This window comes from Drosophila biarmipes, chromosome X (assembly GCF_025231255.1).
Source record: "Drosophila biarmipes strain raj3 chromosome X, RU_DBia_V1.1, whole genome shotgun sequence".
Taxonomy (NCBI): domain Eukaryota; kingdom Metazoa; phylum Arthropoda; class Insecta; order Diptera; family Drosophilidae; genus Drosophila; species Drosophila biarmipes.
The window spans coordinates 5136936-5154150 of NC_066611.1; the positions used below are offsets into that span (position 1 = coordinate 5136936).

Genomic DNA, 17215 nt, shown 5'->3' on the forward strand with positions numbered 1-17215 from the left:
TGAAATATTGGCCAGCAAAGTTTGAGTGCTTGTCAGGACTATTTTATAACTATGATTTATGGGCCACTTTTGTGTGCGGTCTTTCATCATCTTCCGTCTGCCTGAATCAACTATTGATTTTCGGGGGTCTTTCTGCTTTCTGCTTGGCAGATCACAGCAATTAAGCGCCTCTGACCACACCCTCAGCTCGCCCCAATGCTAAATGCTTAATGTGCCCGAATTAATTATTTATTCCGACCACTTGCCCCTCTTGTCTTGCAGCCTGGGACATTGGCAACTCGGTGCAGGACGCCTTCGTCATCGCCGTCGAGGAGCACGCCCGCGAACGTCTGCAGAGATTGGCGGCCTTGAACCGGGTCACGCCCGTCGACATCACCCAGCTGTCCAAGAAGGTGAGTGACCCCTGCAACCCCTCGTGTTTCTGTGCTTCTTGGCTGTACACTCCTCTCGCTCAGGAGTGTAATTACACTTTTGGCAGTATTTTTAAGTGGGTTTCCAGTATACTTTTATGGGCTTTTGAAGTGTTATTGGTATAGTCAAAAGGGAATTTTGGTTACTCCCTATAACCACCGAATTTCGCCTTACTTCTGAGAAGTTGTAAGTGCAATATCGGCTTTTCCCATTTCCATTATAAAGAAGCTTAAAATACCTAAGTTTCCTTGATTTAGTAGGCACTTTAGTGCACAACTTTTGAGCAAATATTTTAATCGGAAACTACAGACCAGAGTGGTTAAAAACTTACTGCGAAACCCATTAGCAGGGAATAGTTAGCAGTTCTGCTTTCTCTGCAGGATTAACTCAAAAATACACTGCTATTTTTAGGAACCCTCTGGGGCTTATTGAGTGGGGGAAGTGCATATGCGGATGTGTGAAAAAAGGCAAATCGGGCTGGGGAAATTCCCTGGCTTGTGCGGCATGTGGCAGGGGGCTAACACGAATGCGAGATACTTCTTTGCAGGCTGTGTGTTAATTTTTTGCTGCCCCGATGGGGATGGCAAGCTGGAATTGAAATGGAAAACGTTTTATCAAAACAGCTTTCTATGGCACAAGGCACCAGGCCCCGCGCCTCCCTCTTGTTGGCATAACCGAGTGACCGGAGGCCCCTCCCCAAAACCAATACCAAATGCCAAATACAATACAAATACAAATAAAATTCGAAATGCAAAATGCAAAACAAAAAATGAGGAGGCATGCTCTCTCTGACAAAATTCAATTAAAAATTCAACAAACCAAACACGAGCCAGCAGACACTGGACGGAAACTAAAAGTGGAAACAACGGCGGGCACAACTATGGCCAAGTAAAAAGTGAATACTACAAAACAAAGAGGAGCTCTCAACAACGGCTGTATAAACTTGAAAACAAAAACAAAATAAAATTGCCATCAAAAGTTACGCAAAACAGAGTGAAAAAACGAGATACAAATAAAAAACAGTGGCGCAGAGGGGCTGAAAAAAGAAACGTAAATGCAAATATGTGGGTAATTGAAAGTGAACGCTGCAATCCCATTTGCATGTGCGAGCGCAAGAGTGAGTACATTCAGGGGGGACCAATAAAGCGGTTCGCTCCTCAAACTTACGTAACACCGATCCCCGAGATTGGGTGCACTGAGAAATACGCTTATGGGAAAGAGGGGGAATGTGAAACCACATATCTATGGTATCTATTGAAAGGAACCGATTTTATAGGACCATTACCAGGAAAAATATGAAACTTTTTCTAAAAGGAAGCATAGCCCATATCTTGTATATAGATTATATAGGACCATTTCCAGGAACATGATGTAGAATATAAAAAACAAGAATATACCCAAACCATGATAAACAAAACAAACAAACTCTATACTTTAAATAAAGATTATATTATATATTTATGGAATGAAGAGACATTTTAAACTCAATTTATTTTTATTTTATAATTAGTAGGAAGAGCTTATACAAGATCATTTCTAGGAAAAAAATTAAGCATTTTATTCAAATCAAGTATATCCTCATATCTTATATAAAGACTATATAAAACCATCCAGATACATTTTAAAATCAAGTGCAATCCCATATAATGAAATGAATTTCATAAATACCTTTTCGATATTCAAGATAAATCCTTTACGGGTATTATTCATTCATTTAGTTATTTTGGCTTACAAAATGATATCCACTCATGTCCACTTACAGTTTTAGGTAAACTATCTTTCAACTAACTATCATTTACTTAAAAGGCCTTTATTTTTTTCCGTGCACCTCTGCTTGTCTTTTTAAATGTCGGTGAATAAATAAATTAGCTATTCACTGTGCGTATTCACAGTTTCGCTGCGTTTACAGTTTTAAAGCACAAAAGATCGCGCTGAATGAAATGAGTTATGGCGAATCATTTGAATGCAAATTACAGCGATTACATAGATGTATTCATTCGATACACGCTCTGGTAGGTTTTCAATTGTTTCGTCCATTTCGAGCACTTGCCAGCAAAAGTTTGATTTATAGCAGTTCAATTATTTAAATACTCACTTTTATAGCAATGAGTATTCATTTCATTCATATAAATAACGATACATCTATTCACCCTGCAGCTAGCTTTCCTACTTCGTTTAAAAGTTCTAAACTTTACCTAATTTAAGAAGTGAAATTGTTGCAGTTCAACGAGGGCATTCTGTTGTGAAGAGTTGGGGCTGCAAAGTGATTGAATTGAGTGCATTTGTTGTGCCCAATAATTTGGTCACTCGCCTCGGGTGGGGGAAATGGCGGAAGAATGGAAAACCGCGGAGTTTCGAGAGGCTCTTTCGGTCGGCTTGGATGGTATTCCACGCATTAACCGCCAACCCCGGATCCCCGGATGCCGATCCCCCAGTGGCCCCGGCACTTTTAAGCGCATCAAGTGCTTTTGTCATCGTCGTCATCACAGTTGAACGCTCCAACAATTGCTTTCAGCCCTCCCGAAAGTCCAGTGGATGGGGGTCAGGTGCGGCTCGGTTGGGTTTCGCTGCGGATCTGCGGATCTGGGGATCTGGGTTGGGCTGGGCTGGGCCGACTTGGATTGGGTTACTCCGCCGGAGTGGGGTGCTTTTTGTCTAGGATGCGCTGGAGTGCTGCTGCGGGGCCTTATCGAGAGCACTGAGTCAATCGTTTGTTGCCAGGCCAACCGAACAAATGGTTTTGCATACACAAACAAACGTCAATATATGCATGTGAGTACACTGGGCGAAAGTACGGGGAAATTAGGAACTAATTGCTTGGGTAATGACAAAAAAAACAAAAGGTTTTCCTAAAAAAAAGGATATTTTTAAATCATTTTTACGGTTTCCATATTTAAAATAAAAAAAAGTAATATTTGTATACAGACAAAAGATACTTTAAGATACTTAAAACTCGAAATTTGCTTTAAAATTTTTTTAATTTGATACGAAACAACATTGAGGAAAAAATGTTTTGAGCCTCGCAGATCGTTGGTGTTCACTTACCAGATTATTAAAAGTGGCTAAAATTTAAAATTGGAAAAGGAAGGGTTCCATTTAACAATAATAATATTATTAAACTATTGGATATGTAAGTAATTCAATAAATTAACTCACCAAGAACAAAATAATCCATTTAAATTTGAATTGAAATACCTGGATGCAGGATAAAACTGCGAATTTTCGGCATTCCCCGTGTATAAGTGCATCGATTTATCCGATAAGTGTTGAAGTGTGTGGGCGGGTGTGGGAGGCGGAGGCGGGCGATGTACAGTATTCGGTGGGTGTGTGGAAGCCGGGAGCTGGAGCCGGAGCTGCGACTGAAGCCACGCCACTTCACTCCACTTCACTCCGCCATCGAGGAGTCCACAAGCCGATGCGGTAGACTGACAAACCGACTTGGCTGTCAATAATCCGATAAATGCGAGCAAAAAATACGCTTACGGCGGATGGATGCTTCTGCGTCAGGCTGGTTCCTGGCGAACAAAAAAGCTATGTATCCAAAGAGCCAAATGGGAAGAAGGTGCCCCGAGCATTAGGTATGGAGATCCCCCCACTTAGTGTGTTTTTTCATCGTTTTTTGTGCCCCCAACTTAGGCATCTCATCCCCAGGTAATTGCACGAAAAGAGCCCCATAATTCAACTTGTTCATTTATTTTCACTTTTTTCCCGCTCGCTGACACTTAGCTATTGGCATTAGGGCGCGATTTAACCTGCCGAGGAAGGTTAAGGCCAATTGGATTGGCTAGGGCATGCGGGCCCCGGGGGCGTCTTAATTGGCTGATTTCGAGGGAACGACGGAGCAATGGTGTTCTGGCCGCGGCTTGTGGGTGCAGTTGAGCGGGTTGTGGAAGGGGCTACCCACGCGAAAAATCATACAACCTGGCCCAGACGCAGACACTCCCACTCACACACGCCGCCCGGCCACATCCATTATGTGTGCTCGTCGTATTAATAATTCATATTTCATTAGGGGCACAGCATCAATATAAACCATGACTTCGGGGGGCGTTATTTGGTTAGCTTTATTTTAATGGAATTTGATTGATTTGCATATATGCGAAACGGAGCCTGTCAGCGGCGTTAACCGATGACAGTTTTCAGCTTTTATTTATTTTCGGCAGTGCTGCCACAATGGAAAGCGAGGGTTGGTCGATAGTTTGCCAAGCGATTAGAGTATTTGGGGAAATGATCAGGTTTTGTTGTCCTTTGACAGCTCTTTAGTTGTACAATAAAAATATATGAAACGAAACATGTTTAATTGCATGTTAGTCAAAAATTACCAATTTTTTTTAGCCAAATGAGAACGTACAGAAAAAAACGCTGACTGTTTTGAGCAGCTTGCTTTATATACTAACAGTCTCTATTATTTTAGAAAAAAAAAATATTTTTTTTTACCAATTTTTAAATTTGTTAACTACATATGTATATCCCATTTTAATGCGTATAATCGAAAATAATACAAATTAAAAGGTTTGCATGCCAAGTTATAGGACATAAAGGCACGGGCTCAACAAGATAAGACATTTCTCCTTCTGACCATTATTAGCATTTTGACAGCCAAAAGCAATGTTATTTCAATGCGCATAAATGGTATTCAGATTTTTGTCAAAAAGATACTTTTTTCGTATCGTAGTTTAGCCAAATCAATCGTAGAGTCAAAAACCCAAAAGTTGGGCAGCTTGCTACCTCTGCTTACAAACCCATTCAATTTAGGAAAAATGTATTTTTTGACCAATTTTCGCATTTTTTGTATAGGGGTTGATTTTTTGCAAAAAATGGCAAATTAAAAAAGTGTCAGATTTGAATGCTAAGTAATTGGACACTAAGCACCGAGCTCAACGAGGTATGACACTCTTAATTTCGACCATTATTTTCATTATGCCAGCCAAAACTCAAATTTTTTAGGTCGGAAAAAGGGAATTAAAATTATAGGCCAAAAACAGTAAAATTATGTGGTTATTCAATCGTTTAGTTTAGCTAAATCAGGGCGCACAGCAAAGTTACCTACTGCCTTGAAGAGCTTGCAACCTATGCTAAAGATCCTATTCACCCTTATAAAAACGTATTTTTGACCAATTTTTGCACTTTTTATAATTGTTTAATTAAAGAAAAAATTATGAGGTTTTAATGCCAATGAATATGAAGTTAAGCTGGCAGCTCAACGAGGTATAACACCTCTCATTCTGACCGTTACTTGCATTATGACAGCCAAATTACTGATTATTTAGTGCGTTTTTGCAGTAATTTAGATTTTAATTTTGAAAATGGGAACCTATTTCAGGTTCTCAGTGCTTTATGAATGCAGATCGAGAGTTTTTATGGCTGTGGTATCAAAACTCTCAACCATTTTAGCCACTGATGGCCGTGGGTTTACAATTTGTTCCTCTTTTTACTGTGAAAACCCCCTAACATGTTGCTCATCCCTGATGTTCTTGTCTCCCGTTTCCCGTTTGCTGTTTGTTGGATAGCTGCAACAAACGAAGAGCGGCACGGCAACGAGCCAGCGGCAGGACCTCAGCTTCCTGAACGAGTCGACGCCCATCTATGTGACGTCCTTCACGAGCAACCAGATCACCTGCAGCAGTTCCACGATGACGACGGCCACCGCCGGCGGCCCGATCAGCGCCCCCTCCCTGGCGACGGCCACCACGACGGTGCCGACGGCCTCCTCCTCCTCCTCAGCCGCGATGCACACCACCACGGTGGTGGCCCAGATCGAGCACGGGGCCTCGGCGCTGGTCAGTGCCGCGGTGGCGGCAGCCACGGCCGCCGATCGCAACGCCAATAACACCACGTCGGCGGCTCTGAAGCAGACGGTCAACTGCGTGGGCAGTAGCTCGGGGGCCACGACCACTGGGAGCAGCTCCACCAGCAGTGCCACGGGTCACATCTACCAGACCAGCCAGGCGCAGCAGCAGCAGTTGCAACAGCTGCAGCAGCAACTGGCCGCGGCGGCGGCGGCGGGGAAGCCGCTCCAGGCCAAGTCCCTGCTGGCCAGCAGCCTGCAGCATCTCGCCGAGGAGGTGGACAACGAGGACCTGGACGACGATGACGACGTGGATGGGGCCAACTACTGTGGCATAACCTACATCAGCTACAACAATAAGCATGCCCAGTTGCCGACCACGACGCTGCCGGCGACCACTGCCCTGCCAGCGGCAGCTGCCACATTGGCCACCACAGCTGCGATACACCAGCAGAGGGTGCAGCAGCAGCAGCAGCAGCAGTTGCACCACCACAGCAGCAACCTCCCACCAGCAGCAGCAGCAGCAGCAGCATCAGCAGGAGCAGCAACAACCAGCCAACTCAATCGACCCTCGGCACCGGCACCACTGCAACTCGGAGGACCCGTCAATCCCTGCTTCGTGGATGCCCAGACTTCGACGTCGCCGCTGATGCTGCAACAGCCGCAGCAGCAGCAGCAGGATGTGGCACTTGCAACCTCATCGTCGGGGATGATGGAGCGACATGTGCACGGCACCACCACGCCTAAAACCGAGTACTCCACGGCCATTTCCAGCGGGCAACTGCAGCAGGCCTTCGCCGAGCTGCAACTGCACTCCAGCAACAACAATGCCACACAGCAGCAACAGCAGCAACACTTACTTTTAAGCAACAACAATAATAGCAATAATTCAATGGCAGCGGCACAAACAACGGCAACCCTGATGAAGAATTGTGATCTACTGATATCGAACAATCTGTATCCACCGAGAAGAGAGGTGAACCCTTGGGTTTTTATACCTTTTTCTTTCCTTGATTGAGAAAATTGCAGTTTCCCGATTGATTTTTATTCAATTTTAAGCATTTCTTGAGCAATTTAGTTGCAGATTGATTTGATGGCATTTGTTTAGTTGATATAATTAAGTTTGTTATGTGCATTTTTTTTGGTTGTGCATGGATTTCGATTGACTCTTATTCAATTGGTGATGCTTGTGTACTATGGATTATTAATTGCTTATTTTTGTGTACTCCACAGTTACTAGAAGACGTCTTAGTCCATCAGGCCAGTGATGTCCATGCATATGGGCCAGGTGCAACAGCAGCAATCGCCAGCAGCAGCAGCAGATCACAGCAGCAACATCAGTTGCTGAGTGCCGCCTACGAGTTGCAGCAACAGCAATTGCAACTGCAGCAGCAACATCAGCAGCAGCAGCAGCAGAACAGTCCCACAAGTAGCATATCAATAGGAAGAACTGAACTTTTACTGGGCGATCAGAGCTTGCGGCAGGATCCCAGAGGGTGAGTTTCCACAAAAATACTTGCTACTATGGATAATAATTTAGTAGGATTAATATACATATAACCTTAGTGATTATTAAGACGTTACTGATCTTGAAAATGCCGGCACTGTGTCCTTGCTAAATTATCTCTGAAATGGAAGTGCAAAAAGTGTAGCCTATCCTGCAGGCGCTCGCGGGCGCACAGTGGCTGCCAAACTGTCAGTTCTCGTTTGTTTGCCCGCTGATTTATTTGACCAACACTGCGCTAGTGTTTGTGTATCTGTGTTTGCATTTTATGAAGCATTTATTACTATAGCACACCAGTAGCTACTGGTCCACGCCGATGGCCCTCCGGCTTGAATGGAATTTCTCGCGCTGCGGAAATACCCAACATGTGGCCCACACACACACCCAAATGCACTGACACACTGCGCGAGCTGAGTTTTTATGACTGCTTATTTATTTACTCGCTCTGCTCGCTGGGTTTTCCACCTGGCTGGATCGCAACAGCTCCGCCCTGCATCCGCATCAGCATCGGCATCCTCTCGTTCGCATCAGCTTCCCTATTCGCGCCAGGATCCCCGCTCGCATCCGCATCCGCATCCTTGCTCGAGCTCCGCCCTTGGCCATCGCTGACATTTTTCACACATTTTTCCCAGTGCTCGCACTGTGGCCCCCTTTCGCCCCCTCGTTTTGGCACCCACTACAGCGCCCCTCGCGTTCGTCCTTGCCAAACGAACCTGTTGTGATTTCGCCTTCAGCGACAAACTATTCGCAGACAGCAGAGGGCAAAATGATAGCACACACCTGTACATACTTAATAAGACGAATGAAAATAACTTGGTAGAACATTATAATAGTATATCTATAGCAACAGTATTATTTTAAAATATAATGAATATTGTTAAATATAATATTTCTATCCAACGATTTTTTTTTGGATTTTAAAATACCAATTTTTTTTTTCTCGAAAAAAATCTTAAAACTAATCCAAATGAGCATACTGTAGAACGAATTTGCCTTCAAAAACAAATTCGTATCTTTTGATACATAATATTAAAAAATAATTTAAATTACCTATAAAAATGTAAATTTATTTTATGATCACTATATTTTCGCTCCCCACTGCACGTTTGCGCGTAAGTCAACCCAGCATCCTTTTTATTTCCGCCCCACGCCCCTGCTCATAACGGCCCCCTCAACGACCCATTTAAGCACGTGCGCTTCCATTTTACGCTCATTATTAATTAACGAGTTATTTTCCTCGCCCGGCGATGAATATTTATACATTTTTAATCGATTTTTCCGTTCTTGAGTGACTAAAAGCATCCGCAGTTTGGCGGCGAGTGCGCAGTTTGGGGGCCATTGGAGAGTGGCGTGTAGCAATTAGGCCGATGGGGTCGCCGTTTTGCGGGTCGGCTTGTGGTCACTCCACGATGACCCCTCCAGCTGTCTCGCTCTATGTCCTCGATGTCCTCTTCCAACGGCCACAATTGAAAACCTGCTGACTAATCAGTTGCAGACAGTGACAGCCCGCAAGCGTTGCCGATGACCATGATGATGATGGCCAGTGGCGAGGCCGAAAGGGGTCTGTCATAAGTCGGGGAACATGATGCAAAAAACAAGGGACGTTTCTAACAGAAACTGAAGTGCCTAAAACTCATAGCTTCTTAATAAAAGAGGCACTTCTAATCTTCTTTCAAGAACTCTAAGTGAAGTCCTTCCGTAACACCTTCTTTTTGACGTTCTTTAAGACCTTCTTTCTGTGGTTCCCGTATCCTGTGACTAATTATATAAGAAAAGTACTTAAAATTCCCTTCCAAAAGCTCGAAAAAATTTGGGATTTCTTGATAAAGCAATAGTTCTTTCTCTCATACGCTGGCATATGCATTTCCTTACTCATTTGAAGCCCCCTTTTCGGAGCGCCCCTGCTGACGACACTTGATACGGCGATGCATTGCACTTGATGTGCATTATCTACGAGTTGTCGTTGTGTGCTGTGCATTTGTGCTGCCTGCCAAACTGTCACTCCGCTGCACGTACGCCCCTCTTCCCCAGATCCCCTCAAATCTGATCCGCACAATCCCTCCTCCTATATGCACTCATCTCGACATCGACATGGACATCGGTTGACAACAATCAATGCTCGATGAAATTTCTCTTTCTCGGCTTTTTGTTTGGTCAAATGGGAAAGTCAAGTAGAGGTGGGATTTTCTTCAATTGATTTGGACTCGCTTTCGGTTTTGAAGCCTTGATATGTATATTTAAATTTTAAGTATGTTAATAAAATTATAGATTGATTATGAGGTACAAAAATGTAAAGACAGGCGGAGAGTTACAAAATTCGTAGAAAAAATACGTAAGATGTAAGAATTTTACATAGTTATTATTTATAATTATTATAATAAAAATATATTGGAGCTCCCCTAATGCCCAGCAAGCAGTACTGCTCAAACTGTAGGCACTGACGAAACGCCTGGAGAATTCCGACCGATTCTTCTTTGGCATGCGATCCATGTTTTGGATCTGCGGCTTCGCATTTGGACTTGGGGCCTCAGACTTCAGACTTGGGATCGCGGAATCGGGTCTGGCCTTAAGAATTCTGGGCACGCGCATGCGCAGCATTTTTTCTGCTGTTTGTCCGCATGTTGTTCTTTTCGAGTTTGCTGTGCTGCCTTTTCAGGGGCTTCGTTGGGGTAGGACTTGACTTCGGGGATTAGAGGGGCTCTGCTTTTTCGGGCGGTCAGGAGGGGATTCCAGCTACCAGGCTGGTCACTTTCCCATGGGACCCCAGGAAAATCAATTAAAGGTGCCGCCATTAACTAATCTCTCCTTCTGTCTCTGCTTCTGTCTCCATCTATGGGATTCTGCCTCGCTCAGCTGGCTAGCCGAAAATGTAATTAAATCATTAATTTCCTGTCGTTATGAGGCAGCCTGGGCAACAACAAACTAATGGCCTACCAGGCCCACAGCAACAGCAAAGTCCCCTTGAAATACAGTCGGGCCTGCCTAAATCAAATTTAGGTCTAGATACATATCTAGTGGTTCCTTTGTTTATACATAGGTGTAATTTAAATACTTAAAATTGCGTTATTTTATCTGTTGCATATCTAGTGGTTGCTTTATCTATAATTGCATTTAAAATATATAATAAATATTCCAAAACCATTAAAATATAACATCCCTCCCTTGGTTGTCCTCTTGATTTAAAATCTATTTTTATACCCTAACTAAACCCAAACCCCTTGCTAAAACATCAATCCCAATGGAAGACAACAAAGTCCTCGAGCTCGTGTATCATTTACCGAGGTTCAACTGTAGTGGAAGTGGGGGGAGTGGCTGGGAAGAAGCAGATTCGAGAGCCCGAAGGACTTGCGAGCTATTTGCAGAGCAACAAACTAAAAAGTAAAGCGCATAAAAAAGTTGGACGAATATACTATGAAATAAAATCATATTTGTGTTGCCATGTGTGGCACACAAACACACAAGCTTGTAACTTGAGATAAATCCGTTATAATAACTCGGAGCATCTGGGTTGGATGTGGATACATATATACGTACATTTGTGATGTGTATGTGGACATAGAGATGTGGATGCACAGACACACACAGAAACAGACACTCAAGCTCAAGTGTGTCGATTGTATCTTTGTATCTTTGGAGGATGCTTGCCGCTGTATCTTTGTATTTGTATCTTTGGAGCCGCTCTTCTGCCTTGTCCCCCTTTTCTCCCTCTCTCTCTCTCTTTTGCCACCCTCCCTCTCCCCCTCTTTCGCAGGTAAGCCAAGCAATCAACGTTTTGTTTGCCTCTTGTTTTTGTTTTGCTTTTGTTCGCCGAGTGTACGTAGGTGTGCGTGTGTGGCTGTGTGCTTGTGAATCTCCGCTCTATCTTACCTGTTACCTGTTGGCCCTTCTCTCTCCACCTCGTTCGCTCATCATCCTCCGCCCCTGCCTCCTCCTTCCTTCGCTCGTCATTAGCCTGTGCCTTTTCGTGGGATCGCCAGGCAGCGAAAGAGCAACGAAAACAAACGAAACTCGAGCCAAAAGGGGGAACTGAGATGATGTCCAAGAGGTGGGCTACACCCATTCTAAGATGCATCCAAAAATAGTAGGGTCAGTTGGGGCCTTTGAAAACTTAAAGATACTTTCTTAGAAGTTTCTAGAATTTACGCCAATATTTCTAATAACATTTTTGTAAAAGTGAAATATATTTTTTTATTTTTATATTTATAAATTAAATTTTTTCTATCAAAAGGTTTAAAATCACCTAAAAAAGCATCTAGAAGTATGCTGTGAAAATACAACACCATCTTTTATTTCACATTTATACAACCCAGCTGAAAAAGACTGATAAGGTTGATCTGCTATCTAAGATCAATTAAGATGGCACTTATCTCGCCATTTTCCCTGTGTAGTCTTAATTGGAGCAGTCACATTTAATTGCTGACCCAGAAGCAAATGGCAAGTGCCTCTCAAACGGAAATTAAATAATTATCGCTTAACGGCAAAAGGAAATTAAGCGGACTCTGGCTGTGGTAGTCGATGTGGTCAGCAGTCGACCAGACTGCAACAGATTGACACAAAATTGGCTTGCAATGCTGCGCCAGTTCAAAAGGAACCATAAACTTCGAAGAAAACTTGCGAAGTTATGAATAAAATTTAGAAATATAGCTTGGGATCTATAAAGATATTTGAACGTCAATATAATATTATGCGTCAAGAATAACAAGACAATCAGTTCAACTACGTTAACGCTAAATCTCTGAAAATGAAAAAAACACAAAAACACAGGAAAAGAATCATTTAGAGGGTTGATGAATTATGAGAATTGGACAGTTTTATTATTTTGGTAAACAGTGGATAGTTTTCTACCTGTAAACTCCCCCGAAATGGGTTTTCCTCTTCCGCTCTCTCTCTTCGCACCACTCTCTCGTATCTCGTTCTCTCTTGGAGATCCCTGATTCATTCCGGGGAGTGATACACTCTCACCTGAGGCCCCAGCATCGATTTCCAGCTCAATCTTGGGGCAAGGCTCTCCGTTCTTCTGAGAAAACGAGAGAATCGGCATACGTATATGTACATACCTCTCGCTTGAGTCACGTACCCACACCAGCACACACACACCTTGCACACCTTTTGTTCTTTTATGTGGCACAATGGGCCTAACAACATGTCCGCCTGTGTGTGCAGCAGAGTGGGAACAAGAGTACGGGTACGAGTACAAGTACGGGATATTCTTGTACCTCTTGTACCTGCCCTGCACAGCCGTTCTTCCTCTTCCTCGGGAGTATTCACTTTCGAGGAACGAAAAGGGGAAGCAGCGAGCATAACGAACTTTGCGAGGGAGTGCCGACTAAATGATCTCTTCCCAGCAATCCCTTTATACCATGAAGGCTGATGTGCGGAATGCCAGGGATTTTTGGTTTCAGTTTTCGGACTTATCAGCAGTTCCAGCTCTATCTGTAAGAAATGGTATATGTCACTTTTCATTTTGACTTTTTTAAAAAGAATCAGGAGTTGTGGTAAGGATAATCTTCGCTTGTATAATTAGTATGAAGAACTATTACAATGTTAAGATATACAGATTGTTTAAAAAATATTTTTTTTAAATTGTATAATTATAAATAGTAAAGTAGGAAAGAGAAGCATTAAAAGGACAACAAGCTTTGTGTTATATTTTTGATTTCTATGCAGTGATCCCTTTTTCGAAGTGTAGGGTATCCGTGCTCGCAATAGCCCCAATTTGCGGCTGTCCACGGATTTGCTATTTCTATCCCTGTGCGCCTCTTTCGCCTGTTTGCACACTTGAATATTTTGCTATTGTTTGCTCCCCTCTCAGCTAAGCACACACACACACACCGGCAAACACAGTTGAGCACGCAGGCATACTGGCATATGCACATGCATGTGTGCACTTACACACACATATCCTGGGGCGATTGAGCGCGCTGCACTTGCGCTGCTTGAATACGAAAAAACAAACGGACAGGTATGCGCTCTCTCCTCCTCTCTCTCACCTGTTCTCCCTCCCCCTGCCGCTCCCCTGGCCAACACACAACAGAGTCGCGCTCTTCGCCTCGCTCGCTCTCTCTGCCGCTCCCGCTCCCGCTCCCGACTTTTTCAAGCAGCGCTGCCAGCTATTTTCTTCTTTATTTTCAGCTCGGCTTTCAGGTTTTTTCATTTTCATTCTATGCCTGACTTTGTTCGTATCGCGAGGTAAAAACGCGTGTGGTGTGTGCCACAACCGAGGTGCAACAACAATAACAGAAAAACAACAACAAATTCCCCGAGTGCGGCGACAATGCTCTAAGTACGAGAACATGCAACTGCGATTTGCCGTTAGCTTAGCTGCACGATCGATTTGCAACAACAGCCAACTGAGTACAGTGGTTCTAGCGCATTAAAGTGCAATTAAAAGCGAAAAGAACAAGAAGAAGCAGCAAAACAAACGGTTAGCCAGCGTTGCCAGATCGCTCACCTCCTTCTCGTAGTCTCCCTGCAAAGTGAAAGAAAAGTGGCAAAAACTATTCGTGGTGCATGCGTGTGTGAGTCTTGGACGTGCAACATGCAACTTGGTCAGTTTTATTGTCGTTTTTGTTGTTGTTGTTTTTGTTGCTAGTTGCAGACACCTTTCGAAAGTGTTAAACGAAACGAAAGAAGCAGTCGAAGTCCAGTAGTGAGCGGTACACAGCAGATATCGGTTAAAACTCTAAAATATTTTCGAAAAAATAGTGAAGTGCTATAATTGAATTCTCAAAAAAAGTTATTTTGAAAATGTATCTCACTGTTGAGCCCTACAAACTACCAGATCTTCAAAACTAAATCGTACCTTAATCAAAAAATGGTTTTGAATATTACAAATTTGAAAAAATATATAAAATATTTGATTATTTTGAAACACTACTCTTTTTTTTCTTTATAAGTATACAATCTAAATAAGCAATATCTGCTGTAAATCGCTTTTACTGTTGCCATGTCGCAAGCGCACAACCTATTCATGTTTTCTTTCAAGTTTTTTTTTTAACACATTCATTTTTTTTTTGTGTTTCGTGCTTGTGAAGGCAGCAGAAATGTATAAGCCAAAAGGATAAAGCAACAAAATTTTAAAATTTAAATTACAAAACAAAAAAGTTAAAATAGAAAGTGGGAGAACGAGAGGGAAAGACACAGCCAGACAGAAACAAAGCCAGAGATCAAACGGATTACAGATATGCGCATCCTAAAGCAATGGTGAGTGTTTTCTTTGTTTTTCCCATTGTTAGAACGGGAAAACCCCTCAAAACGCCCCTGCTCCGAAAACCCGAAAACCCTTTTCCTCCCACACATTCAGGTATTTTATCTGACATCCGTCGTTTTTGTTATTCTCGACAATCAACACATCCATTATAACACTCCATTGTTATAGGGTGGAATTACAAAAAAGGCATACACGGAAAATTAACAAGCTGAAATTTGTACAAAATATAAAACCAATTCAGATATTCATTAAATTTTAAATTTAAAATTAATGACCCTATCTTGGTTTCTTATAACATGATTTAGCTTTTTTAAATTATCTAATGCATTAGAAGTAATTCATTGATAACAGAATATCTGATCTGAGTAAAATATAAATTAGACCGTTTAAAGAAAACCCCCAATAGTCTTATAATGTCTGCAAAGATAACGAATGTTATCTAGATATATTTATCTGTATGCACGGCTCGTTAAGCTGTATCTCATAGATATAGATATATTTCGTATGCAAAACACGAGGGGCGAAACCAAATATTTCGTGATCTACGCCGCCGCAACTGAAGTGCAGTCATACATAATTCACCCCGCTTAAGGACCGCATTCCAATAGTTCCGATATTATAATGCCATAATTATGTAATCGCTTTCGTTTGTGCGGGGAAAAGGCAATTTTCTGTACGAATCTCCGCGGCAAATAGTTTCTCACCTGGTCTGCGGGCACAGAACGGAGAAGGGATTCAGTAATTGAGGCATCCCGCAAGCCCCCCATTTGCCCCAATTTCCCCATTTCCCCCTCGCCTTTTTCCGGGGAACTCCGGCGTCTAGACAAAAAGAACGCAGAGTATCTTGGCATGCCAAAGTGGTTTTCGGATTGGAATGGGCGAGAACAGAATGTTGACCAGAAACCACAACGAAAATGCGCAAAATTGGTAGAACAATAATTTGAGCAATAATTTACCAGGTAAATTGCAACTGAAGGCTGATGAGATGAGCTGGAAATTGGTATGAAAATGGGTTTGGATGAGACCGAGCCACAGGAAATAAATTGCCTTGGGCGAACAGGAAGGGAAATGTGGAAATGCGATTCGGAAATGGGGAGTACATATCAAATCCATAGGTAATATCTACCAGGATTTACCAATTTCTAGGGGACAATACTCTAACTAGGTGCATATACAACCACAGAGTCTTAAGGCTTAATTACCGATTTCCATTGTGCTTTGCGAAGCAAGTGAAATTTTTGGAAAACGCTCGGATCAATCTGAAGTGCCTTTAGCTTGGCCGGGGAACAAAACAGTGCCGAATGACGTCAAGCTAAAATCCAGGCTGAATTTTAAGCCCACCCACGGCGAGCTGAAGTGCAAGCCCACCGCCCCTTGCACACTTTCACCTGTGTGCAATCAGCAGCTCTTCTCCAACCCCTTCCATAGCCCCTTCCATAACCCCTTCTCAGCCCCTTCTCAACCCCTTCCCAACCCCTTCTCAGCCCCTTCCTCTGACTACACGCAATCAGGACTCTCACCTCTTTTCCACCTTGGAATTTCTCTGGCTTCTCGAGGGGAAGCCCCTGGGAAATGAGGACGAGGGCACTGAATGGATAGTAGGGATTTCAATGCACAAGTGCAGCCCACAATCAATTAAGTTTCATTTCAATTTGCCAAATGGCGAAATGAGTTCGACTGAACTTTAATTGAACGCCCACATTAGCCACGCCTCCCGCCCCTCGCCTGCCGCCTCTCGGAAAAGTCGAAATGAAATTTCTGCCGGGTGGGTGGAGAAAGGGTATACGTACCCAATATTATATATAGATATTGCATTCACATTCACCCCTTTTCGGGGCCAAAAGCGCTTTTCACCTTGACTGCCTTTGTGTTTAGGTTTTAATTAATTCTTAAGAAATTTCCCAACCTGACCACTATTTGCTTATGAATTTCACCCGGGCATTTCCAGGGAAAACTTTTTTCTCGCTCCAAGGGGCGCCAGGGAGGGGGGAGAAAATTGGAGTGGCGAATCGAGTGTGCAATTGAGCGGCATCGATGATGCGATTGCGAATTCGGTTGCAAAATTTCCCAAGAGCTGAGCCAGCACCGAGAGAAAAGCGTTACGTTTTTCAGTTTCACTCTAGCATCAGCATTTTAGTCTAAACTGATTACTATTACTTATTTTCGTTCTTTCAGTACGTCTCTTAGATATTTATTAGTTTTTAGCTCAATATCTATGAATTCTACTTAATAAATATTTTACGATGAGAGACACTTTTCTCCCTGTGCCAAAACTATTGGTTATGGCATTACTTTGGCTTTT

The 17215-nt window shown here is 43.0% G+C and overlaps 1 protein-coding gene across 9 annotated transcripts in view; it reads left to right on the forward strand.

The window, feature by feature from the left end:
- LOC108033061 (MAGUK p55 subfamily member 7) overlaps positions 1-17215 on the forward strand; it is a 63988-nt gene that overhangs the window by 23163 nt on the left and 23610 nt on the right. For 4 of the 9 annotated variants that reach the window (XM_017107210.3, XM_017107212.3, XM_017107214.3 and 1 more), the window contains 3 exons: positions 262-392; positions 5922-7175; positions 7433-7695. In XM_017107210.3, coding sequence (XP_016962699.3) covers positions 262-392; positions 5922-7175; positions 7433-7695 — 1648 coding nt within the window. Of the gene's footprint in view, positions 1-261; positions 393-5921; positions 7176-7432; positions 7696-13874; positions 14252-14737; positions 14907-17215 lie in introns of those variants that run through there. The other 5 variants (XM_017107213.3, XM_017107216.3, XM_050884712.1 and 2 more) reach the window with 4 other exon arrangements.